Source organism: Rhinolophus hipposideros (assembly GCF_964194185.1).
Source record: "Rhinolophus hipposideros genome assembly, chromosome: 12".
In the NCBI taxonomy this organism is placed as follows: Eukaryota; Metazoa; Chordata; class Mammalia; order Chiroptera; family Rhinolophidae; genus Rhinolophus; species Rhinolophus hipposideros.
In genome coordinates, this window is record NC_138058.1 from 39,713,704 (window position 1) to 39,740,315 (window position 26,612).

The window sequence follows — 26,612 nt, forward strand, 5'->3', positions numbered from 1 at the left end:
TCATTTGAGGAATGCTTTTTATGCTTGATGTTACCACTCTTGATTATTTTAAATGATAATCTTAGTGACAAAAGTTGTTTGATTGCAGAGTAAAAGATCCTGTTATCCTAAATTGAGAAATACCTTTTCAGTTGTCTAATTTGGGTTCAGTGAGTTGCCCTTATTTTTAATAGAATGTTTTGAATTCATTTGTGTGAAGTTCATTGGGAAATGTTACTTACTCTTATTTAGAGGTAGAATTGATTCTTGTCAGGGGAATGAACAGGAGGAAAATTAGAGATTTATATATAAGCTTAGGCCTGTTAACCTCTCCGATTTTACAGTATAATGTGGGTACTGATATTTTTACTCTTTTTATCTAAACAGGGTGGACCAAGTAAGCTAGTGCAAAAACATTTGGCTGGTTTGTTTAACAGCATCACATCTTTTTACCATCCTTCAAATAATGGGCGGTGGCTGGTGAGTCTGTCTGTTTTTCACTCTAGGGTTTGGAATTTTTAAAGATATTGTCACAAATAACTATTGTCTATTGTGTTACATGTAATACATTTTCTGTCCCTCAAATAAGCTTTGGCTATGTGTGATTAAGTTCAAATTAACTTAACTGTGTTCATAAATCATATAAAAACAAATTAAGGTAGTACTGGTATGGTAACTGGAGACAAAATACCACATTCTGGAAACAGAATGGTAACAAAAATGCCACCAAAGCATGGAATTATGTTTTTAGTTTTATTGTGTCAGTTTTTATTTTTTAAATGACTTGATGTGATGCAAGATTATGTGGTGCAAGATGTTAAAACTGAAATTTGAGACACATTTGTATTGATTATTATCAATAGTTAATTGGTAGGAGTATTTATTCTATCAAGATATACCATACAAGTCTTTGTAATAAGATTATAAGAGCTCTTTTAAAAATCTTTTCTTGGGAGGGTACAGAGGAGCCTTGAATACCTATGTGAGAAATACAACCTACCTTGGACTTTTTGCTTCTGTGTCCCTAGAACAAGTTAATGAAACTACTTCAGCGGTTGCCAAACAGTGTTGTTAGAAGATTGCATCGTGAGAGATACAAGAAACCTTCTTGGTTAACTCCTGTGCCTGATAGCCATAAGCTTACTGATCAAGATGTTACAGACTTTGTACAATGTATTATTCAACCTGTCCTCTTGGCTATGTTTAGCAAAACTGGTAGTTTAGAAGCAGCCCAGGCTCTGCAGAATCTTGCACTCATGAGACCTGAGTTAGTAATACCCCCTGTACTTGAAAGGTAAGTGTAGCTTTACATGTTTTGTTAAAGCCTCAGCTCTGGCTACAGTTATTCTGGTTTTCTCTTCCTTCTACTCTTCTATTCTGCTTTGGTTTATGTGACTTCTGTTTTGCTATCTTTTTAAAAGTAGGAAACAGAAATTTCAGCGTAAGATGGTATTTCTGTAAAAGGGATAGAGAGGAGTAGTTGTAACTTGTTATTTCTAAATTCTAATAATCGCCATTAGATTAGATGCAATACTATTAGCATGTGAAAGAGGATTAAGATGGCTGGAATACTGCAAAATCTACCAGCTTATGTTCTTTTTCACTGTGGAATTTGCATGGAGAAAGGTTATGAAATGCAGGGGTTTGGGGAAACATGTACCTTTCTTTTATTTGTATAATTCTGTTAACTTTGAGAGCAAATATTCACTCAAAATATTCTGCTAGCTACAAACCTTTAAACCAAAGTACACTTTATGAATTTAGTATATTATATATGTTTATCATGGAAATTTATTTTAAAATTCTGTTTTCAAACTATAGAACATATCCTGCACTAGAGACTTTAACAGAACCTCACCAGCTCACAGCTACTTTAAGTTGTGTGATTGGAGTGGCCCGCAGTTTGGTATCAGGGGGCCGATGGTTTCCTGAAGGTCCGACACACATGCTACCTCTGCTGATGAGAGCGTTGCCTGGGGTGGACCCAAATGACTTCAGTAAATGCATGGTGAGCACACTGAGGATTCTGGTTTGTATCTAAACCATCATTGTGGGAATAGGCCTCCTGTGAATTTTTCTTTAAATACTTTTTAGAACATAATTCAGTGTAAAATAATTCAGTGTAGATGCCCAAGTTTAGATCTGTGGACGGCTAGTTGATCTATATAACATCTTCCTTCATAAGTAACTTACCACAAAACTGTATGCATTTAATGGTCATTTGATGTTATAAAGCTCATTATATATTTACTATTTTTCTTAAGCAGAGATATTAAAAAATCCTGGCATCTGATTACTTGCTCTTCCCTTCATCTACACTGGTGATGGGGGTTGCGGGGGAGGGGCATGATCGAAGTTACTGGGTGGAAAATGTCAGATCCTACTTTGACAACGTTGCTCACCTTCCATCTTCCCCGGTCTCTAGCTTCTGCTTATTAGCATTTACTAGTCACCCTTTGTTACATTTTTAGGTGAGAGGCAAAGTAACTATCTGTGACAGAAAGTTAGGGAACTTTGTGCTTAAACCTAATAAAATAACTATGTGAAAATAAATGTAGTATAATCTCATTACTAAAGTAACAGCTAGTTCATTGTGGACAACCATAAAATTATGTTCAATTCTAAGTGAAAAATTTCCAGAAAGGTTGTGGGACTTCCTTGATGATAATTTATTTGGATACTTTATTGTAGATTATGGCATGCTTTTATTTTTGAACTAGAATTATGTAATTAATGTTAAATCTACTGCATTTTTCCACAGATTACATTCCAGTTTATAGCAACATTTTCCACTCTGGTGCCTTTAGTAGACTGTTCATCTGTACTACACGAAAGAAATGACCTCACAGAAGTAAGGATGCTTTCTGGTTGTAAAGAAATTGGTTAACTGAGTTCTAATTTTTATCGTGTATGCATAGTAATAGCTGATAGCTTAAAAGCAACTTTGGGTAGGTGCTAGCAAATTAAAATTACTGTTTTGTGACTATAATGATATAAATGGAGGGCCGTGTCATCATTGCTATTTTGACATCGAGAAGTGTATTTCAGTGATTTTTGTCACTTTTTAATGCTTTGTTAAGCAAAGGTTGTGGTATTTTTTTCCCCCATCTTATGTTAGAAATAAATCTGTTTAAGGGATTGGCATTCAATGAAGATAAATTTTCTTTATTTCTGTCTGGTTCTTTCAGAGCTATTTTCTTTAATGCAGGCATGTTTACTACTTGACTTTTGTCATTTCAATGTTCAAATACTGAGAGATAATCCTTTATACACACACCAGCAGTTTGAAACTTTGAAAAATGTAGATAATATAAATGGCTGCTTAGCTTCTGGTTTGGCTTTTATCAAACAGGTTAATTCTTATTTTGGTTCCTGGAAAGTAGTAGGTCAAGTTATTCTAAATTGATATGTGATTATGGTGCTGTTTCTCAAAGTATGCAATACTCTAACATAGTGTTCTATCTATTGTGTAGACCATAGTGGAGTTTTGTTAGTTCACAGGAAAACATCAGAGGGTATTTCTAATTTATCTCCGCATTAACATGTTATAGGTAGAACGAGAACTTTGTTCAGCCACAGCTGAATTTGAGGATTTTGTCTTACAGTTTATGGACAGGTGAGCATGTATACCCCAGACCCCCCCTTTTGCTGACATTCAAAAAAAGTACTGTTCTGTCCCAGTCTCTCCCCGCATTGCAACCTGTATTTAACTGCTACCCAATGACGAGGCTTCTGAAGTTACAAAAGGACGATTGATTTCTGAGCTATGTACCAATTAGCTATCACTTGAATAGTTATGACAGTGTTTATCTAATCGTCATCAAAAATGTTAACCAGCTTTTAGATGCTAAAATTATACTTTCTTTTATTTAGATGCTTTGCACTTATAGAAAGTAGCACATTGGAGCAAACAAGAGAAGAGACAGAAACCGAGAAAATGACTCACTTGGAGAGTTTAGTTGAATTAGGTCTGTCTTCTACGTTTAGTACAATCCTTACACAGTGTTCCAAAGAAATATTTATGGTAAGAATGCATTGCTATAAAAAATTAAATTCCAATCTTTTGGCTTTGTTTGATGCTTTAAAAATTGAACTTCAAATTACTTTAAGAGTGTGTGTATGAATGCCAGTTTATCCTTTATTTCCATACTAAAATTTGAAAAAAATATACAGTTGATCCTCATTATTCATAAATTCTATCTTTGTAAATTCACCTACTTACTAAATTTATTTTGATTCCCTATCATTACTTCCAGTGCTTTTGCGCAGGCTTATAAAAGTGGGGGGAAATCTGAGTTGCGCATGTTTCCAACTGAAGTCCAGTAAGGTGACACTCTGCCTTCTTGTTTCAGCTCTCATACTGTAGACAAGTGTCCTTTTTGGGTTTATGTAGTGCTAGGTTTCCCACATTCTTGTGCCTTTTATTGATGATTTTGCTGTTTAAAATGGCCCCAAAAAGCGGGGGCCACTTTTTAGTGTTCAAAGCATACAAGAGTTGTGATGTATCTAACGGACAAAGATATCATGTTTTAGATAAGCTTTGTTCAGTCATGAGTTATAGTGCTATTGACTTTGAGTTCAATGTTAATGAATCAATATATATTAAATAAGGTGTCTTTAAACAGAAACGCATACAACAAAATTCATCAGTTGATGAAATGTAACCAGAGGCTTGTAGGAACATAAATCCTGTATTTCTCCTAGGAAAAGTGGTTTTGTTAAGCTAGCAATTTAGTATTTGATAATTAAGTGCTCACAGCAAATTTATAGAACATTACTACAAATAAGAATAATTGACTCTTTTTAAAATTTACAATTAAATACTATTTGGGAGAAAAGTATTGGAAATTGTTTATGCCATCACATGATAGAAATTAAGTCCTAAAAATACAAAAATCTGGCAAAGTATGGTGAATGAGAAATAGTTTATCCTTAAGACATCCTGCCAACACTCACTCGGTAGTGGTTGTTACCCGTTTTGTATAGTCTGGTCTTTAAGACCACACTGTGTTTTCTTCTTCCCTCATTCAAGATTATCACTGTTCAATCACTGTTTATCCTTGTTAAAAAGCTAAACTGTCTTATAGCTGCGTGAAATATTTACCAAGGTTATGTGAGTATAAATAAACATAAACATCTCTGGTTTAATCAAAATCTTTTGAAAGGAATTGTTTATAATTTTCAACATTATTCATCCACGTCTAGAGCTCATTATTGCATTTAGCATTTAAAATTCTGTAACTGGATTATAAAATAAATTGTTTCAAATCTTTTAGACGTAAATGTTTATAGTTTGTAGTTGTCAAAATGATAAAATATAAATATTAGATATTCCAATAAGTTTCCTTTGTTATATTGGATTAGCCAACAAGATAATTAAATTGTATTTGCTTTTGAGAGCTCTAATTTTATGTTTAGTGTTTCTGTAGCAAATGAAATCTTGAGCCTCATATGTTTTCTTCACGTTAGGGTCTTGTGCAAAGATTGTTTATAGATACAAACGAAAGATTATTAAAAAAATCCTTATGAATTCTGATGGCTGAAAAATTTCCTACTTGGTTACTTTTAGTATAGTCTGAGCATATTCTTTTTTATGTTTTATAAGATATTTAACTTTCTTTAAAATGCTGATTAGACATATTCATTTTTTATATACCTTAACAGGTGGCCCTTCAGAAGGTTTTTAATTTTTCTATTTCACACATATTTGAAACCAGAGTAGCTGGCCGTATGGTGGCAGATATGTGCCGTGCTGCTGTAAAGGTGAGTTTGGGTTTTGTTTTTTTTGGCGGGGACTGATGCATTAATGAATCAATCACGTGTTTGTGATGCTTAAAATTCATGGTTCTTTCAGTAGCTGCTTATAGCCCTTCTTTGCCACTGAAAATAGTGCTAGTGTGTAGTTTGTTACTGTTAAATATCTGTGCCTTTGAAAAAAACTTATTTATACAAATATGTTTTCAGTGCTGCCCAGAGGAATCTTTGAAGCTATTTGTTCCCCACTGCTGCAGTGTTATCACTCAGCTTACAATGAGTAAGTCATAAGGTTATCATTCTGTCTTTACAATTTTAGATAAGAAAACTTTTCTTGGTTTCTAGAACTCGGCTGATGATGAAAACAGATTATTTGAGCTATGCAGTATTTTAATTTTAATACTAAGTTTATTGCTCAAAGTAAGGTATCACCATGTTGACAGGTCCTTAGAAATTTTACTTTATTAAATTAATATTTTTATACATACTAGAACCAGTCAGAGGTTGCTGTCAAAAATGTTATTTTATGATGTATGGAGGGTCAAACATCTTCGTTGGTGTGTTTATTTTCTTGAAAATTGAGTTTCTACCTCCTCCGGAGGTTCAGCTTCATGACAAAGGAATGAAAAATCTCCCTAAAAGAGACTTTTTCAGCTATTAGGATCATTAAATATAAATATTTAGAAATGATGCATTTAGTTGAATACATAGGTGTTTTTTTTCCCTCTGATGTTATTTTGCCATTTTTAGATGATGATGTATTAAATGAAGAAGAGCTAGACAAAGAGTTACTATGGAATCTTCAACTTTTGTCTGAGGTATCGTAAATCTTTGGAATAAGAAAATATTACTATAAAAATGTTAGCTTCCTTTTAGGGTTCATTCTTTTTTTAAAAAAATTGCCATTAAAACATAATGTTGATACTGATACATCTGCAAAACAGGTGCGTTTTCTTGTTATCAAAGGAGTGATATTGTTAATTACTTCATATTCAGTACTCTACTTTTTATTGAGTGATTCTAATATGGATAGTTCATTAATTGAAAAGTATATCAGATTTGGCATTTATTTATTTATTTATTTATTTATTTATTTATTTATTTATTTATTGTCTATGTTCTGAATTTGGCTATTATCAGTCACACTTCATTTTCCTTTAAGGGTTAGTTCAGGAACTGAAGGACAGAGAAACCCAATTAAGTTTTGTCTCTTGAATGAGATACTCTTTGGGAAAGGATGTTACCATGACATAGCACATGAAAGCCCATACTCAGAAAATGTGTTTAGATCTTAAAGAATTAATTGTTAGAATATAATTAAAACCCTGAAATGAATTAAAATCATTTTAGGCTACGTAAGTGGCTAAATATTAACCTTTGCATTAATTACTGATTCTTGATCCTTTAATCAAATTATCTTCAATGGTTCCTCCTCTTTTCAGATTACTCGAGTGGATGGGAAGAAGTTGCTTCTTTATAGGGAGCAACTTGTAAAGATTCTGCAAAGAACCCTACATTTAACCTGTAAGCAGGGTTACACTCTGTCTTGTAACCTTTTGCATCACCTTCTTCGTTCTACTACACTTATCTACCCTACAGAATACTGCAGTGTGCCCGGTGGCTTTGACAAGCCTCCTCCTGAATATTTTCCTATCAAGGCAAGCATCTTTAATAATTTAGGATTCAAAGAAACGTTGGTTTATTTTTTAAGGAATTCAGAGTGTGGGGTTTTTTCCTTCTGTTTATAAAGGTGTTACTTCTTTTTTAAAGTAGATTTTTAAAACTTATTGGAATGTTTTGAAGATCTATTTGGCTTTATTTAGTGACTCATGATTGGAGCAGCAACCCATCTAGCAACTAAAGGGGCCCTCCCTGGAATGTTCTAAATTTGTGCTGGAGCTAACTCTGGTTTTCTTTTCTTTTTTTGTGTGAAATGACTTGATATGCAATAGCTAACCTCTTTATTTCCATATAATTTTATTGGGGAACTCAATAGCCTCACATAAATTTACAGTTGCTCTTATAGTAAACTAATATTTGAGTGGCTCTTCAGGGAGACCATATTTAGGAATGATAACGTAGGAGTTATATGATATTTTCATGCCATTGTGTGTGTGTGTGTGTGTATATGTTATTTGCTACCACCTTAAGTTTGGATTACTTATACATATTCTTGTAAACCTTTAGAGTGATGTGTGTATGTTTTGTTTTTTTTCCAACTTCTCAACCTGCTGTACCAATGCTGTTCTTTTCTAGGACTGGGGTAAACCAGGGGACTTATGGAATCTGGGAATCCAGTGGCACGTTCCTTCTTCTGATGAAGTGGCTTTCGCCTTCTATCTGTTGGACTCTTTTCTTCAACCTGAGCTCATCAAACTCCAGCATTGTGGGGATGGAGAACTTGAAATGTCTAGGTTAGTTTTCTTTTATAATCAGTGTTACATGATTACAGACGAAAATTTTTTTGTGTCTTTCATATTTGATGTATTTATTTTCAATGTGTGTTTTGAATATCGCCATAAGTAATTAGAAAACCATTTAATAAATATAGTGTTGTATAACAGAACTTTTGTCATAATCAAACAGTTTAAATAGAAAAACAGGGTTTTTTCGTAGTTTGTTTTTAGTGCCTTCCACTTAGCAGTTTCACTTGTGCATCTTTGGGTAAGTACTGGTATGTGTAGGTATGCCCCCTTTGAAAGGAAATGCCTGTTTTCCTAGGTTTAGCTTAGATTTTATTGTGTGGTTAGTTCTTACTAATTAATTTTATTGAATTAATGTTAATTAGATAAATGTCTCTGAGAGTACTTTCTCTCTCTCTCTAGGGGCTTTAATAAGCAACAATTGTTTGAGGCCATTAGACTTTTGTAGTTTGAATTTTTAAAAGTTCCTAGAATAATAGTAAGAAAACCACTTGATATCAAATACCAGGAAATTTTAATAGCGAATTCAGTAGAAGTGGGTTTGGAGGAAGAAGTATGAGTGACTTATGTCGACTATATAGTACATAGTACAAAACTGCTTTTTGGAGTAAATTTTTAGCTAGTCCACTTTCAAAAGATGGACTATACTGGAAGATCTGTAATACTATTTTTACATTTTTGTTAGTGGTAGTGATCTTCAGGTAAACAGGTGATTGAATTCAGACTTGCTTCACAAAGGGCAGTTGTTACTTGAGATTATTTAGAGTCTGTTTAAATAAAAGCAGGTCTAGGATTACCAGTAAATAACTGTTGAATTACTTTGCACTATTAACTGGGTAAACTGAGATGTTTGCCACGTCTTTGCCTTGATGTATATCCCTACTTGATCAAGTTTTTGTGGTTTATCCTAGACCCTTGTTTTTTTTGTCTTTTCTAGAGATGATGTTCTACAGAGTCTGACTATAGTGCACAACTGTTTAATTGGCTCGGGAAACCTCCTACCTCCATTGAAAGGAGAGCCGGTTACTCACTTGTAAGTAAAAATAACTACTTGACATATTTTGCTGTTTTGCCATTTGGCATATATTTTAAGTCTTAGTCACATAATGAGTCATTGGTTTTGTAATTATTGGTGGTGTTTCTATATCACTTTAACCTTTTCTCATTGTTAGGCCAAAAATACCTGAGGCATAATTTAGGTCTAAAAACTTGAAAGCTTATTCAGATTTTCCTATGGTACTGTGATAACTTTCAATGTTAATGAGTTTTAAAATATGAACTTAGAGATATTTAAGTTCTTATGTTAGTTTACTGAGTTAAGATAAATACTCTTTTAAAAGGAAAAAATACTTTTTTGTCTGAAATCAGTGTTGATTGAGGATTTTGTAGCAAAAAAACTGGGGTGAAATTTGTTATTATGATTTTGAATTTTTTATTTTAGAGTTACCAAATTACTCTTATGAAGTTAAGTACATTTCAGAGTATTATTATTTTGAATGAATGTCTCGATTTAGTCCATTGTTAGTATTACCATTTAAGTTGAAAGAATTGAGTTTAAATGAAATCAGTAATAGGTAACTTTAGCTCACTTATTAAAAGTAGATAACTGCTAGTTTCATTAAACTATCTTTGATCATTTTCTCTCAACACCAACATCTTTCTGCTGAGCAATTTAATGAGAATCACATAAAAATAAGTAACTCCTGCACCCTCAAAAAACACAAAGAGGAGAATTAGTTATTAATTTTGCAATATAAATCTTAAAAATGTTTAAGGAATGTTTTTAAAAGGCAGCTTGTTTGTCTTTCCCATATTTTGTATAGTCATTGTTTAGAGTCATGCTTTTTCATAATTCCCACCTACTTCAATCTAAAAACTATTTCTAGGCATTGAACTTCAGATTGCTCATTAGATTTAAAAGGGACAAATAGGGTCATTTCGGGTAAGGAAATCTGTTTTAAGTTTACCTGGGAATTCGCTGAATTCTTTTAAAGAACTTTTGTTTTTCATCAGTTTTATAGTTTGACAACAATTTTACCAAAATTCATTTTTGTGAAGAGAGATTGATTTTAAAGAATATTTTTAAATGAGACCTGCAGAAATGGTTTTTATTCTCCTGATAATCTTAACAGTGTGTAATATAGTAAGAACCTAACTCTTTTTATGGCATACTAAAATGTGATTTCATATGCAATAAATTTATTACATTAGCAAATTTAGTTGTGTTTGAATGTGTTGACAATCAGAAGTGTGGTCATTTAATCCAGCATTTTATCTAAGAGCAAAAGCATGTATCTTCTGTGTACATGATTAGAAGATTTTAAGTATTGAGGGTTGATTGGGATGTACTGCTAAAGGGTCAGCTCAGGAGGCTTAGAGGTTTCTGGTGCAGTTCATATCAGCGTGTAATCATATTTATGCCATGTAACTATAATAGTGAATTGAAGCAAAGTCTTTTCATCCTTTGAAGGAAATGGGCATCAGGATAAAAGTTCCATACAGTTGGTTATTATAAAACTAGTTAGGCTTAAATGTAATAAAATGCATTTTCAATAAGAAAAAGAATACCATGTTATAAAAATTTCATTATTGCCATGGATTATAAGTAGTTTGTTAACCTACATTACTGTATAAGTTATAAAATTGATCCTGAGTATCCTTTTCCTCAGAAAAAGTAAAGAGTTAACATAATTTAGACTGAAAAGTTTTATTTAGAATTTTCACTTTTAAAATGAAAATTTAATATAATTAAATATAATTAAATATAAGTTATAGAAATTATATAAATGTATCATGTTTATATATTTTAATATATTTAAAAGTATACATATAAAATGTGTTCTTGTATTTAATATATAATGAAATAAAATATGAAACAATGAAAACTTGTTTTAATCATTGAATAATACACATTTTTAGGGTTCTTTATAATTACATACATGTATGCAGGATAATGATTATACAAAATAGAATTAAAGATGAATGAGCAGCCCGTTGCTTTTGAATTGCCAAAATGGGGAGTTTATAATGTCTTCCTTGGTCCTTTAAATAGTTTGTAACAAAATCCTTTCCTTTAAAACTAATTTCTAACTGGTATTTTCATCTGAAATTTTAATTTATTTTGGTAATGTTTGCCTTTTTATGCGTATTTTCTTTATATAACATTCTGGCTTTTTTTGAAGATAGTAAAGTAGTTCTCACCAAAGTATCATAAAATAAAGTTAGCATTTTAAATTTCTAATATGCTTATTTTAATATGTCAGTAATTGTTAAAATCTTTTAAGTAAATTGATTTGAAAAAACTAACTTTAATTGATGGTGCCGTTTTCTGTGATATTAAATCACACTGCCTAGTGTAAGGAAAGAATATCTGCAGCGTAATTCTCAAATAAATTGTAAGCAGCAGGCAAATTTGAAACTAGTAGACAAAAAAACCCCTCTTTACTTTGGACGTTAGTTACTCCAGATGAAACAGTAAAATGTACCAGGTGAGGGAGAAAAGGAAATGCATACTTGTTAAGAGATGCTTTAATGTAATACCAGAGATGCCTGAGGAAGTCACTCTTGTCAACAGCAAATAATTTGGCTGTTATATTATGGGACATTATGCATTTTCTGAAACACCAGAGCAGTTTTTGGAAGCACATAGCAACTCAAACAATTTTTAAAAAATTTAAACTTAGTATTTTTATTTTTCTTATGTAAATCTCAATTAGGCAAAATATTCTAGCTGCTTTAATTTTTTTTTTTTTTTTGGTTAAACCACTTATTAAGTTCACCTTGCGCATTTATTATTAGTATTTGTCTTCTAGAAAATTGCAGTAATGAGAAACTGGAAGCTTACTTTCATTCTGAGTTTTCATGTAAGAAAAACCTTAGTTCTTAATAGAGTATATAGGATGGTCTTGGAATCCCATTGTTCAGGGAAATGGCTACAAAATGTGAAAACCAATTTTCTGTGCTATGTGATTAGAGACAAAAAACAAAAAGCTTACTAAGTATAAAGTAAATAAATAATAAACCCAATGGTATCTACATTGTACTTTTTGTCTTTTAGCAATGTAGTTTACTAAGTACCTTGTACATGCTATAAATTTAACTGTTACAAAGGATGGGTAAAATAAGGTCCCTTGAGGGTAATTAAGGGTAAATTTTAAAAATCTAGTACAATTTTAATTTTTAAGTTTTGTTAGATACCAAGGTTGCTGAAGTGATCATAAAATGGAATCTCTCTATTTTGCTCTTGGAACCTTTAGTTAATGATGTAATAGAAATATTTGTATATAGTTTATACTCATAGTTCTACCTTTATAGATGTGGAAGTTGGATTGTCTTTCCAGAGTCACACAGGAATACTGGACACTTGCCTTTAATCCTCAAATCGTCATTAATTTCTCCTTTTGCCGTCCACTCTATAATCTTTCAGGTTTAACCAGCTGTCAAAGAATGTAAAAAGCTAATAACATGCATAAAAACAGGGTTACTCAAGGTAGAGGAGTCATCATTTTTCACCTGAAATATTTCTTTACTTTGTGCCCCCTTTCCTCTGATACACCTGTTAAGTCATTCTTAGTTAAATCATCCTTAGGACCTCAGCTTTTACTAACTTTTCACTCAAAAAAAAAAAAAATTCACGCTTAAGGTCTAAGAGTTGAGACCATTTCATTAATATGTGAAAGGATGTGTTGTTATGCGATGAGGGGCAGGGCTAGCTAACCTCTCTTGGCACCTCCAGGGAACTACCCAGCTCTGCTGGGGGAGCTGCACACAGAAAAGGAAACAGTTACTACTCCACGGTGAGTAATCCTGTTTTCTCCTTATTTCACCTTCTGTTGTTTTCATTGATTTTTAAAAGGTTATGTGTCAGACATGGAAATAGTTCTTATGCTCAGCATTAATTTTAAACCTAGCTCTATGTAAAATTTCTCTTAGCAACCTTTTGTTCACGTGGTAGAGTAAGAGCCAGCTTTTCATTTGTGTTTATCGTATTGATGTCTAGGATTGAATTGGATAACAGAACACAGAAATAGGCCAGTTGTCTCTTGTGAAGCACTTGTAATCTTGAATGGAAAAAATGCCTTAGTGGCTTGGTTTTTATACCCTTTATGTTTGTTTTTATTTGGGAGGGGAGGGATTATTGGATAGGGTAGCTTGTTCTTTCACTTATAGACAGGAAGAATTATTACTGTTTGCAGTTATTTCATAACAATTAACCTAGCCTTCATTTGCATATTTGATTTGTATTGTATATTTCGTTTTTATGTTATTAGACATTTCTTCCTTTTTCACCATGCTATCTTTCCCACCAGTGATTTCAGTTCTACCCTAATCAAATATAAAGAAGATTGCCATCTAGTGGTACAAATAACATAGTTGTGGGAAACTAAAAGGTTTTGTTTTGTTTTGTTTTTAGTAGCACACATTGGACACATTTTGTTATGAATTAGGTGGTAATATTTAGTTGCTGTGAAGCTAGTTTAACTTTATTATTGTATAGATGGTATTATGTTTAATAAGTTGTGTTGAAATTACTTGTCAGAATTTTATTTAGTTCCTAGGTCAGTTTATATTAGTGTTTGTAAAATGAACCAGTGAATGAGTAGAATGAATTTCACTTGGGGTGGAGGATGATGGTATTTGATTTAAATTGTTTATATTGCTACTATAGCTTTTAATCAGAAGGCAGATATATCAGTATTGGCAGCACTTTAAGTCTACTCAGCTAAGATTTTGCATATAACTAAAAGTTACAAGAGCAGTTTTATGTATTAGAGAGTATTGCACACATAGACTTACAATGTGGCCACAAAGAGATGCAATAATAAAAACTTAGGTAATGAATAGAGGTTTCTTTTAGAAAATTGTTCTTTTAAAGATAAGAAGAAATATTTAGTATAAATATGTATTTACACTTGCTGAGAAACATTTAGTGTAAACCATGTCAGTTCAATTGAAGTTTAATTGATTTGTTAGATAAGAAGAGATTAATTAAAGCTGAATCTTAGATAAATAAGCATAAAAGGAACTTGTGATGGATGAGAGCAAATAAAGAAAGTAAAGCTGTAATATATGTCTAACCAGATACCTTCTATACGCTTGAGCTATGGAAGATGAGTTTTTTAGTTCCGGTTTTAAAAATAAAAGCCTAAGTCATTTTCATTTAAATGTATTTCTTAATACTTAAAAATCTCACACGGGTTGATGTATTTTTTAAATAATTGTAATAGGTGAGACTTGTTCTTAAATGTGATTACATTGTAATTGGTGTTACTAGGGTCAGAGATGCGTACAAGAAAAACATTGCAAATTCCCAACTGATAGTCTTTTTTGTTTGATAGGCTTTTGGATTTTGGGGTTTTTTTTGGTATATAGTAAAAATTATTCAGAATAGTTTGCTATAGGTTGGTTTTTTATGTTGCTCCTAAGAGTAATTTTGTGACAATAATTAAATTGCATGCTAGGTTCAATTTTATTTGGTATTAGCTATGGACTGGGTAAGATAAAATTGTGTTCCTTCGTTAGAAAACTGCTTGTATTTCCAACAGCAGTGAAGAAACATGTCCTCTCATGTGATAGCTCATAACAAGCACTTCCTCATGCTGTACCAGGATAGTGCGGGGTGTGGTGGCCTTACGCTTTATGCTTGTTACTGCTTGAACACACAGCCTTTTTCTCTTTGGTGGTGAAATCTAATTTCAGTAGACATGTTGGACTCCCCTAGAAGTTCATTGTAAAGGAATCTGATTTTACTTTTACTGACTAGATTCTGGATACATATTTTGTTTTTCAGTCATGCAAAATTTTACCAAATGCTCAAGATTGCAAGCTGTTGTCAAAGGTTGAAGCTTTATAGAATGAAAACCAGGTTTTAAGAATTTGAACTTGAAAATCTCTGAAAAGCAAATCAGCATTTTATATTATAAACTATTACCATTCTTTATTTATACTTTGTAGGCTTGGTTTTGAAACTTGAGACAGCACTGTTGCCATCCTAGGCACTAGATTATGGGGAAGAACATCATTTTATAATTGACATTTAAAACTTACTGTTATTACCATTTAGATAATTCCCAAAATTTATACCTAATAATTGTTAATGAAAAATAACTTACTTAACTCAACTTTAAAAATGCAATATAGATGGGGGGGGTATGTTAATTTTAAAATAGTGTTTTCTTCATTACAAGGCTATGTAATTCATGAGTGATGAGTTATAACTATAAAATTTCTATTTATTACTAATTATAATTACCCTGTATTAGCTATGCTTACCCTGTGTTTCTTTGGCATTTGTGCCTATATTTCTCGTGTTAGAAAGTATTATCTCTTTGTAAAAAGTTACTGAATTAAATCTCATTTTGATGTAAAATGTTGAAAATTATGTTTTTCATTGAAGAAAATTTAGGTTTCAGATATAAAGGTTCGTATTCCCCAGTAAAATCTGTTAACACACCTAAAAAGTGACTTTTAACCATTTACTGAGTTTAACTAGTTTGGTTTGTTCTGATAATATAATTCTTTGTGACGAATCTTTAATTAGGAAATGCAGTGTTTCTACATCTGAACGTCTTCAAAAGTAGTGGCACTTTACTGCAGATGGTAGGAGAAATCATTTTGGCTGGTTTTGAGAGGAAGGGTACTGATTATCTAAAGAAGCTTGTCTGCTATATATTCTACAATAAAATTGGTGGGTTTTTGGTAACCAGTTTTAACCTTTATTATGCCATTACAAAGCTGACGTTTCTTTGTATAAATGTACAAATGTTTATCATGAGATTTAATTAAGCTTTTACACTATCATTACTATGCTCATTTGGGCACTGAATTCCCCCCGGCCTCCAAGTCATTAAATTAACATTTTCTTTAAGATGAATAATATTGTCCTTACTGATAAAACAGATAGCATTAATCTTCAAATGGATAGAGTAAAGAATTCAAGTATGGAAGACTGGAAATCTGTGTTTGTTAAAAGAGCACCATCTTTGTTTTGATTTGAACATTCTAGCAGTGACACTTTTTCCCTTGAATCCTTCTTATTGGTATTAATAATAAATACAAGCACTCTTGTTTTTATACAGGGTACCAAGTATGGTGTCCTTGGAAGAGACAAAGTTGTATACTGGACTTGAATATGGTATGTGAATCTTAATCTGAGTAAATCTGTGTGGACAATTTTTTCAATTACTCTAAGGTTTAATAGAATAATTTTATAGTTATAATATTCCTAGTCTCTTTTTTATATGTAAATGAATATTAACTACACAATAGTTATATTTGTTTTTTCTGGAGAAACTGAAAAATTATTATGTAAAGAATAGACACTAAAAGATAGAAATTGGAGGGCAGCCGGATGGCTCAGTTGATTAGAGTGCAAGCTCTCAACAACAAGGTTGCTGGTTCAATTCCCACATGGGATGGTGGGCTGAGCCCCATGCAACGAAAGATTGAAAACAGCGACTGGACTTGGAGCTGAGCTGTGCCCTCACAACTAGATTGAAGGACAACAACTTGGAGCTGATGGGCCCTGGAGAAACACACTGTTCCCCAATATTCCCCAATAAAATTAAAAAAAAAAACATAGAAATTGGGTCCGTAAGTAAATATTTGGATGTTTTTATATGCACAGGCACTTTCATATATTGCAATCTTCATTTATATTTAGAATTGTTTTAGAACTGTATATTATATTTGATATGAATGGAAAATTATGACCTTTATATATTCTATCTTTGTGGTTTTCTATCATAGTTAAATTTTACATAAATATTTATGTACATTTTCTATAGCTATGTAAAACAATTTAATATTCAGAATCTAACATTAATAGAAATTGCGCACACTTCTGAATTGCTAGATTAACACTGGAGTTAGTTGCATACATGAATTGCTAGAGTATAATTTCAGTTTCCTAGATTTGGGTCACCCATAACTAATTAGAGAATGTGTATTTATGGTCTCTAGTTAGTGAATAGATATTGGCAAGGATGGTTTCTTTCTCCCTCCTCTTTGCCTGCCCAATAAAGTTTTATAAGCAGGTTGTTGTAAATGTGAAGTTGTAAAATTTATTCTGTACAATGCCTAGCCACTAATCCAACTATGATAAAGGCTGACCCATTTGTTTTTTCCTGGATATATTATCTCTTCTTGATACAAACTGTTGATAGAAACTTGAACAGTCTGGGGAACACACTGTGTCTAAAATGCCTTCTCTCATTTTTCTGAAATAGATCTATCCAGAGAGAATCACCGAGAAGCAATTGCTAGGGTCATAAGGAAACTTCTTAGTAAGTACATATATGCGTTTAACTTATTTTTATTAATAGATATTTAGGAATTTTATTCTATGGTGTAGGTGCTTTTACTTAACATTTTTTATTCCAAATGGTGAGAGTATCAGGCAGTGTTTTTTTCCTTAATTAATAGTATTTTTACTAATGTATTAGGAGTCCTATAGTAATTAAAAATATTTTAACCAAAATCCTGTTTCTTCTATTATAGACCACATACTTAATAATTCAGAAGATGATACCAAGTCTTTGTTTCTTATCATAAAGGTACAATCATTTAATAGCTGCGTAATTTTAGTATGACTGGGTTTGATGTGATCACTTTGGTGTGATGTAAATATAACATTTGAAATTCTTTGACACAGATTATTGGAGACCTATTGCAATTCCAAGGATCTCACAAGCATGAATTTGACTCTCGTTGGAAAAGCTTTAACCTAGTAAAGAAATCAATGGAAAATAGGGTCAGTATTTTCTCTACAACTTTGAATTAATATTTTAAAAAATATATCAATTATATAAATACCTGATTGATTGTTCAGCATACAGAGGAAGTTTTCCTGTAAGTAAAAATAGTAGATTTTCAAATGTTTTATCCTGATATAATCAAAAGAATCCTAGAAAATAATGTATTTTTCTGATAAAAATTCTTCTGTCAATTTCCATGATAGTCTCCGAGTATTTGGAGTATGATAACTTGGCAGCAGCATTCGGGCTACCTTGTGAGAACCTGTAGGAGTAAAAGATGGGAGGAATTGTCCACAGGCATGAATTTAAAGGATTTGTACTTTATGTAGATCTGAGAAAAATACATTGTATGTTGTGTTTGTGTTCTAGGAGTCAGTACAAGCTTCTCTGGGAGCGTGGAACAAAGAATCCTTAAATCAGCTATAGGCTGTTCATAGTAATGTTACTTGATGGATAGAGACTTTTGTTGAAATCGAATCTTAAAAGGTTGTGGAAGTTCATTGTGTAGACAAGAGATGCTATCTGTTTTTGACAGAGGCAATAGCATATAACAGGGCAGGGAGATATACAAATATGGTCTGCTTTAGGAAACAGTGGCTGTAGGGAAGAGTGGCAGTGGTAAACTAGGTCATTTATAATTTGTCCCAAGAGAAGTGCTTCGGTTTTATATTCAGCAATAGGGCAGTCATTAAAGGTTCTTAAGTAGATCTGATTTGACTATTGGAAAGATCAATATTTATTTCAGTGAATTTTGGAAAGCTCACCAACCACTGTGAAAATTAAGCAGTAGGAAATTAACTCAGGAGGTAGGGAAGGTAGGTAAATGATTGTAATAGCCCAGATGGAATAGTCTGAGTCAAGTCACCAGCATTGGGATGGAGAGCTGTTTTGAAAAAGAAGGAATTAGGCAATTTGACTGTTGAGGTAAAGATGTGAAAGAGAAATAATCTTTGAGTGCCAGATAATCTGCCCTTAGTGACCGGGTAGAAGATTGGGGGTGAAGGAGACTTTAAAAGATAATTTTTAGAAAGATAAAAAGATACTATGTACTGTAGTAAGCATACACAATTACCCAGAAAGTCTACTTACAAATGTAACAGTCAGTGTTCTTTGTAGGCTGTTTTGTATTTTAGTATTCATCTGAATAAGGAACAGCTCCATCACTCACCCATGCATGGATCCATAAACTATCAGAAAAACAGGGTGTTGGACTAGCCATCTAAAGAGGATATTTATATTAGCCATAAAATTAATTGGAATAGTATATTTTAATATAAGTCTGATGTCTTCAGAATAAGTGAAATACCTACACTACCCACCAGGATGCCATGGACTTTGTTTAAACTAATTTTTCATTAAGGATTCAGGGGAATCCATTATTGAAGTCATTTAGGGAAAATGTTGAAGTATTTGCTACTTTGTCTTTCAGCTCCATGGGAAAAAACAACATATCAGAGCACTGTTGATCGACAGAGTAATGTTGCAGCATGAGGTAAATATCTTTTTAAAATAACAGTGACTTTTTACTTATTTTAAAAAAGACTTTTACTAAAATATAGCCTACATACATTATTATGTTAGTTTCAGATGTATAGGATAGAGGTTAGACATTTATATAATTTACGAAGTGATTTCCTTGACTAGTACCCATCTGACACTACATGTAGTTTTTACAGTATTATTGACTATATTCCCTATGCTTTACTTTACATCCCCATGACAGTTTTGTGATTTGTGACTACCAATTTGTACTTCTTAATCCCTTCATTTTTTCCACCTATCCTCCACACCCCTCCCATCTGACAACCATCAGTTTGTTTCCTTTATCTATGAGTTTGCTTCTGTTTCATTTGTTTATTTATTTTGTTCTTTAGATTCCACGTATAAGTGAGATCATACGGTATTTTGTCTTTCTCTGTTTGACTCATTTCACTCAACTTAATACCTTCCAAGTCCACCCATGTTGTCGTATCATGACGACTTTTTTTAAAAATCACAGTTTTCCAGACGAATATTTAATTACTTGTGTTACTTCATAATTAAATGAACTTTTAGTACAAACTTTGAGATTTGATTTACAATGTTTTCATAGCTACGGACACTAACTGTTGAGGGTTGTGAATACAAAAACATACATCAAGATATGATCAGAGATCTTCTTCGTTTATCTACAAGTTCATACAGTCAGGTAAGGCTAGTGTGAACACTTCCCTCCCCCATTCTGATTCTATTACATGCACTTGAAATATCCTCATTTTAACAAGGGCGTTTAAATAATTTTTTGGCATAGAAAAAAACTTTCAAATTTTGAATATATTCAAACTAATTTTGCTAGTCTTTTTCAGATGTGTATTTTGCTGTTTGTAATTCTCAAATGTTTTTTTTAAAAAAAATTAAGGTGCTATTGTAATGTTGCTACCACTTAATTAAATCTACATTATGAAGGCCATGTAATCCTCCTAGGTGTTATTATGCTTGGGTTTCAGAAAGCGATTATCATTCTTAAGGAGGCATAGGACCAAGAGATTATCTCCAAGGATAGAGAACTGGAAAAAGTAAAGAGATTCATGTCCAGCCAATTATTCTGTATTTATAAAATAGTATAATTAGAAACTATAAAAAAAAAATCTAAAAAAAAAAAGAATAGTATAATTAGGAAACCTATCTTTAACTTAGAGAGTTCACCTAAAGTAATCTTTAAAAGTTTGAAATGTGTACAGTGTGTTGCTTTTATTCTAATCAGTTAATGAATAAACTATTTATTTAGTTCATGGGTTTTACATTTATACTGAATCTTTTGTCTGTGTTCAAAATATGTAGGCTGTAACTTAAGGTCTGTATTGAAAAGGTTAAGTTGTTCTCTGTTCTGGAAAGTCTTTGCTTATCCTCGTGTAGACACACAAAATCAGACTTTCCTCATCAAGAGTAACTCAGGATAAAGTTTAATAATCTGCAGATTATGTTACTGATCAAATACATATTGGTTCCATTCAGGGTCTCCTTTATCAAAAATATTTGAACTAATGTAACCTAACCCATGGAATATGGTTGGTGGTAATATGCGCTTTTTTTGATAAAAAGGTGATTTATTTGTTTTTGTTAAGACTTGTGCTTTGATATATTTTTCTGTTATTACAACAATATTTAAATTATCATCGCTTTGTTTTTGATAATTTAGAAATTGTTGTAGTTTGTCTACCATGTAATATAAATACTCTGTTAATAATACTTTCTCCAGGTCAGAAATAAGGCTCAGCAAACATTTTTTGCTGCCTTGGGAGCATATAACTTCTGTTGCAGAGATATCATTCCCTTGGTTTTGGAGTTCTTAAGGCCTGATAGACAAGATGTCACGCAACAGCAGTTCAAGGTATTGAGTTTTTTGTTTTGTTTTACTATAATTTTACAAACACACAGAAAAGTTGAAAGAATTCTTCCGTTAACATGTTCACCATTCAGGTTTTATATGTAACATTTTATCACATCTTTCCATCTCTTTATCTTATTTTTATGTCCCGGGGTGCCAAAAAATTGTATGCAAGTGGACACTGGTCAGTGTTGCTCAAGCAATACTTTTCTGTATTCAGAAGTGTCTGGACGCTGATGATAACCACTTGGAGCATCTCTTATAATTGCAGAAGTCAAATGTGACTTGTATTCATTCATCTTTTGTTATTGGTATATATTATTACAATATTATTAGGTTGGTGCAAAAGTCATTGTGGTTTTTGCAATTATTTTTAACCTTTTAAACCACAGTGACTTTTGCACTAACCTAATAGTGTTTTCCTTTGTAAAAAAGTGTATACATTTTTTTGGCACCTTTGTATTTCATAGTAAGTTGAAGATAGCAGTACACTTCATCTTTAAACAGATACACTCTTTTTTTCCTTCCTAATTATTTACTTATTTACCTATGTTTATGATCAGTGTTGTGGTGGAGAAAATGTAGGAATCAATTTGAGTTGAACACCAGTTAGTGAGTACCTCGGCTGGCCTATGGGAGAAGAGGGTGAAAGACCAAAAACCATTTAGAGTTGTTTGACCAGTGTGAAGGAGGACCTGAGACACGAAGATACATAAGTTTGAACAACTGAGTGAAAGTCTGTGTGATTAGAGCAGAGAAGGAAGGAAATGACACAAGATAAGAAAAATCCTACATCTCACAGGGATGCTATATAGAGTATAGGTGAACTATAATGATTGCTTATACCATTAGATAAAAGTGGGTTGAAAATGATTTGGGAGGGAGTATTGATTAGACTTAGTTAAAAATATAAGGGGACTTAAACAGGAGGTATCAAAATTATTAAGGTTCTGGATTGTGCAACTCGTTGTTGGTACATCAGAGAGAGAATGGGGAGAATAGATTAGAAATTAGTTTTTTTGGGTAAGTAGGCAGTTAGACATTTGAGTGTGGCATTCAAAAATACCATTTCAGTATGCGATGATGATAATTGAAATCTTTGGGCTTGGGTAAGGAAGCCTAGGAGAATGCGAAGAGGATCAGGAAGCAAATGTTGAGAAAACTATTAGAAGCCTAAAAAGAAGAGCCAACCTAGAAGGGAAAGGTCAGAAAGACATCAAGAAATGAGGAGGAATTACAGAAGACAAGGAGAGATCTTTCCAGAAAGAAGACTCAGTCAGCAGTGTCAGTTGCTTTCTGGAGAGAATTAAGATGAGAGCTAAACATGTTCCTTCAAGTTAGCTTATAAGGACAGGTCAGCAGACCTATAGCTTGGGCTCAGTTGCTTGCTTTTGTAAGTAAAGTGTTATTGGCACACAGCCATGTCCATTCGTTTATGTATTGTCTATGGCTATTTTTATGCTACAGTGGCAGAGATGAGTAGTTGTGACAGGGACTGCTTGGCCAACTATTTACTGCATCACTCTTTACAGAAAATGTTTGCTGACCCCTAGTGTAGATGTATAATTCGAGAGTGATGCAGAAGGTTTAACTGTTCGGGTGGTATGTTGTTGACCTTGAGAGCATTTTAAATGGACAGAATCAGATAGGTTAAATAATATCAAAATTGAAAAATGGTTATTAGGCCAGTAAAATTGAGCTTAACAAATCTGTAAAGAGAAATAGAGCTCAGGTGGGTAAGAAGCCACAGTGAAATTTGGTTAGGGTGAATGTTCAGGAAATAACAAAATGTTTTGGTACTAAATTGCTCTTTTTATTAGAAAGGGATACCTACTGTTATCAGTATCATTCTGATTAATTTTACTTTTATGAGTAGAGAGTACACAGTATAATTAAGTCACCTAATTCTTATATGTGCTTAGGAAAATACTTGGCAAATAGATGTTAACTACTATTTTAGAAATTATTCCAAACGTTATGCCCTAAAATGCTGAGTGGCACAGTTCCTGGCTTTTATGATAAAACTGTAGAAGAGAATTGGAATGGAAGCTATGTTCTGAAAAATAACATTGTTATATTTCTATATTATTAGCCATTCTTTGAGCTAGCCCTTTATTAAATGACTTAGAGAAAATATTACTGGATGTCAAGTTCAAGTTTCTAAAAGTTAAAATTCAAGTATGTGAACCTATTTTATTAACCAGTATCAAGCATTTAAATAATAAATGTTTAGTAAATTAAAAAATATGTAGATAGTGGGCTACAACTAAACAACACCTCTTTATTTCCCATATTAATCGTTTTTCCTGCAGGGTGCCTTGTATTGTCTCCTTGGAAATCACAGTGGTGTATGTTTGGCAAACCTTCATGACTGGGACTGTATTGTACAGACTTGGCCAGCAATTGTTAATTCTGGTCTTAGCAAAGCAATGTCCCTGGAAAAGCCATCAATAGTGAGACTGTTTGATGATCTTGCAGAAAAGATTCATCGTCAATATGAAACAATTGGCTTGGACTTCACAGTAAGCATAACCATTTTGTAATTCAGATTTTTCTTGGAAATACTGCCTTGTTAAAATGCTTTTTAGTTTTCTTGTCTTTTTTTCAGTAATAATATTCTTGATATTTGATTGTAATATACTTTTTGTTTTAATTTGTTTTTTGTTTCCTTTATGATCGTTACTGTAAATAGCAGGGTGGAATAGGAGGTTGGAGCATGGCCAAGAGACAGCTAAATTGTTCTCTTCCAAGAGGCCACAAAGAGTTAATACACTGTAGCATTAAGCTTTATTCCATGTATGTCCATGGTCTAATTTTGCAAATAATTGATTATATTTTAAGAGGTCGCTTGTATTAGCCAAAGTCGCAAAAGATTGATGACAGGGTTCATAATTTATAGTGAAGAAAATTAAAACGGAATGATTTGACAAATGGAAAAAATAGAGAATATTAGTTTCATTGGTGCTTAAATGGAGAGATGTAACATAACAGCAGGTCATCTATAAATTTTCAAACATGTATTTACACACCCATCAGAACTGGGTGTGGCTGGAAGAGGTGTGAGTGCAGTTGAATGCCCCACTTCTCTAAAGTGATTGTTTTTGACAGCCATCTTTTAGTTTAAAAACCACTGCTCTAAACGTATTCCTTTTCTATAAAACGTAGTTTTGCTATTTGCAACTGTCACTAGATTAAGCTATCTCTTAAAAAATCTTTTAAATTGAAATGTAATTCACATTCCAAAGAATTCACCCTTTTAATATAATAGTCATATGCTTATATATTCATAATAGTATTAATATATTCACAGTGTCGTACAACTATCACTGCTCTTATTCTAGAACATTTTCATCACTAAAAGACACCCTGTACCCAGCAAACAGTTACTTCCCAATTCTCCCATATCCCTAGCCTCTGGAAACCACTCATCTACTTTCTTTTCTCTGTTAATTTGCCTATTATGGACATTTCATATAAATGGAATCATATAATATGTGGTCTTTTGTATCTGGCTTCTTTCACTTGGCATAACGTCAAGATTCATCTATGTTGTATTATGTGTCAGTACTTCATTTTTTCCCCTGGCTTTTCTTTTTAATAAGATTCCAAAGTCATGTGTTGGAATAGCAGAACTGCTTCAACAATCAAAAAACCCCTCTACCAACCAGGTAATGCTTAGCTCAGAAGAAATAAAAGAAGGACTTAAACGCCAACAAGAAAAGAATGCTGATGCCCTAAGGTAATTCTAAATGCCTGCTTGTCAAAATAGATTACATTATAGATACTAGGTTTTAAATATCTCTAAAATATAGATGAACCATAACTACATAATGAAATCTACACATCAATTCTGAAAAAATACAAACTTGTTAGGAAATAATTATTGTGAAGATTCCCTGATTGTTACCTGTACCTGTGGAGGTGGTGGAAAACACCGTCTTGCAATAGTTATCTTAATAGTGTATCTTTTATTTAATGTAAATTCTCTTTGATTTTTTAAATACACATATCAGTTATTAAATCTAAATCAAGTTCAACACATTTATTCATAGCTCTTATAATAACTACTTTTTGATCAATTTTACATAAACTTGGTATCAGGATATTAGTAAACTGTTTTTAGGTTTTTGGAACAAAAGCATCTCAGAGCTTCAGTGATAACAGTCAACCGGGAGCCTTCCTAACTTGATTTTTTCCTTGCCTTATAAATATGCTTCTTAATTTTTTTCTAATGTGTCCATATATAAATAATAAACTCTTATATTGTAGCATACCTCATATGTACCTTGAATGCCATATAGGCAGACTACTCCTACTTGATTACTACTCACAGATTTACTTTTTTTAAAAATACATTTTATTGGGAAATATTGGGGAACAGTGTGTTTCTCCAGGGCCCATCAGCTCCAGGTCGTTGTTATTCAGTCTAGCTGTGGAGGGCGCAGCTCAGGTCCAAGTCCAGTTGCTGTTTTCTTTTTTTTTTTTTTTTATTGATCAAATTCTGTTTTATTTCATATATAATTTTTTTTATTACAGTATGTAGAAGTCATGCAAAGCCAGTGAGCTTATCAGGAAGTCACTTTTTTTTTTTTTTGATTGAATAGAACCTTCTTTTTTTTTTTTTTTTTTTTAGTTTTATTTTATTTTATTTTTCCAGTTGCTGTTTTCAATCTTAGTTGCAGCGGGCGCAGCCCACCATCCCATGTGGGAATTGAACCAGCAACATTGTTGTTGAGAGCTCACGCTCTAACCAACTGAGCCATCTGGCCACCCTTCCGGGAAGCTCAGCGGCAACTCATTGTTTTCAGTCTGCCCATGTGGGAATCGAACCAGCAACCCTGTTGTTCAGAGCTCGGACTCTAACCAACTGAGCCACCTGGCTACCCATCACAGATTTACTTTTGAATGTCTATTCAGGAACAGTTGACTTGCTCATTGCACCTAGCACTTTTTTTGGTTTTCTTTCTGCCCTTCATGTTCTTTTCCCAGAGTCTCTGTTTACCCATCTGTTTTATTTTGGCTTGCGTCTCACCAAGCCCTTCCTTTACAGTCATGTGATGAGAAGTAAGAGAGGGTGCATCGGGCCAGAATTGAATTTGTTAACATTGTCTGATGTTCACCTTAAAATTGTATTATACCTCACCTGAATTTTTTTTTTTAAGGAACTATGAAAATTTGGTAAACACTTTACTAGATGGTGTGGAGCAAAGAAATCTGTAAGTGCAATAACTTCTTTTTAATTCTCAAAGTTTTTATCTTAAATATTATAGGACATTTCTGCCTTGGAAGCCATGAATGACTATCAAAAAATATTATAGTCTGCTTCATGAATTT

At 32.7% G+C, this 26,612-nt stretch overlaps 1 protein-coding gene across 1 annotated transcript in view; it reads left to right on the plus strand.

The window, feature by feature from the left end:
• PSME4 (proteasome activator subunit 4) overlaps positions 1-26,612 on the plus strand; it is an 86,858-nt gene that overhangs the window by 32,351 nt on the left and 27,895 nt on the right. Inside the window, exons 9-30 of the mRNA XM_081068040.1 lie at positions 367-459; positions 1,008-1,273; positions 1,801-1,987; positions 2,741-2,830; positions 3,531-3,595; positions 3,853-4,003; positions 5,644-5,742; positions 5,944-6,013; positions 6,484-6,551; positions 7,176-7,391; positions 7,990-8,147; positions 9,094-9,189; positions 16,235-16,290; positions 17,384-17,440; positions 17,655-17,710; positions 17,809-17,907; positions 19,341-19,403; positions 20,004-20,099; positions 21,150-21,281; positions 23,591-23,800; positions 24,881-25,017; positions 26,441-26,494. Coding sequence (XP_080924166.1) covers positions 367-459; positions 1,008-1,273; positions 1,801-1,987; positions 2,741-2,830; positions 3,531-3,595; positions 3,853-4,003; positions 5,644-5,742; positions 5,944-6,013; positions 6,484-6,551; positions 7,176-7,391; positions 7,990-8,147; positions 9,094-9,189; positions 16,235-16,290; positions 17,384-17,440; positions 17,655-17,710; positions 17,809-17,907; positions 19,341-19,403; positions 20,004-20,099; positions 21,150-21,281; positions 23,591-23,800; positions 24,881-25,017; positions 26,441-26,494 — 2,519 coding nt within the window. The remainder of the gene's footprint in view (positions 1-366; positions 460-1,007; positions 1,274-1,800; positions 1,988-2,740; positions 2,831-3,530; positions 3,596-3,852; positions 4,004-5,643; positions 5,743-5,943; positions 6,014-6,483; positions 6,552-7,175; positions 7,392-7,989; positions 8,148-9,093; positions 9,190-16,234; positions 16,291-17,383; positions 17,441-17,654; positions 17,711-17,808; positions 17,908-19,340; positions 19,404-20,003; positions 20,100-21,149; positions 21,282-23,590; positions 23,801-24,880; positions 25,018-26,440; positions 26,495-26,612) is intronic.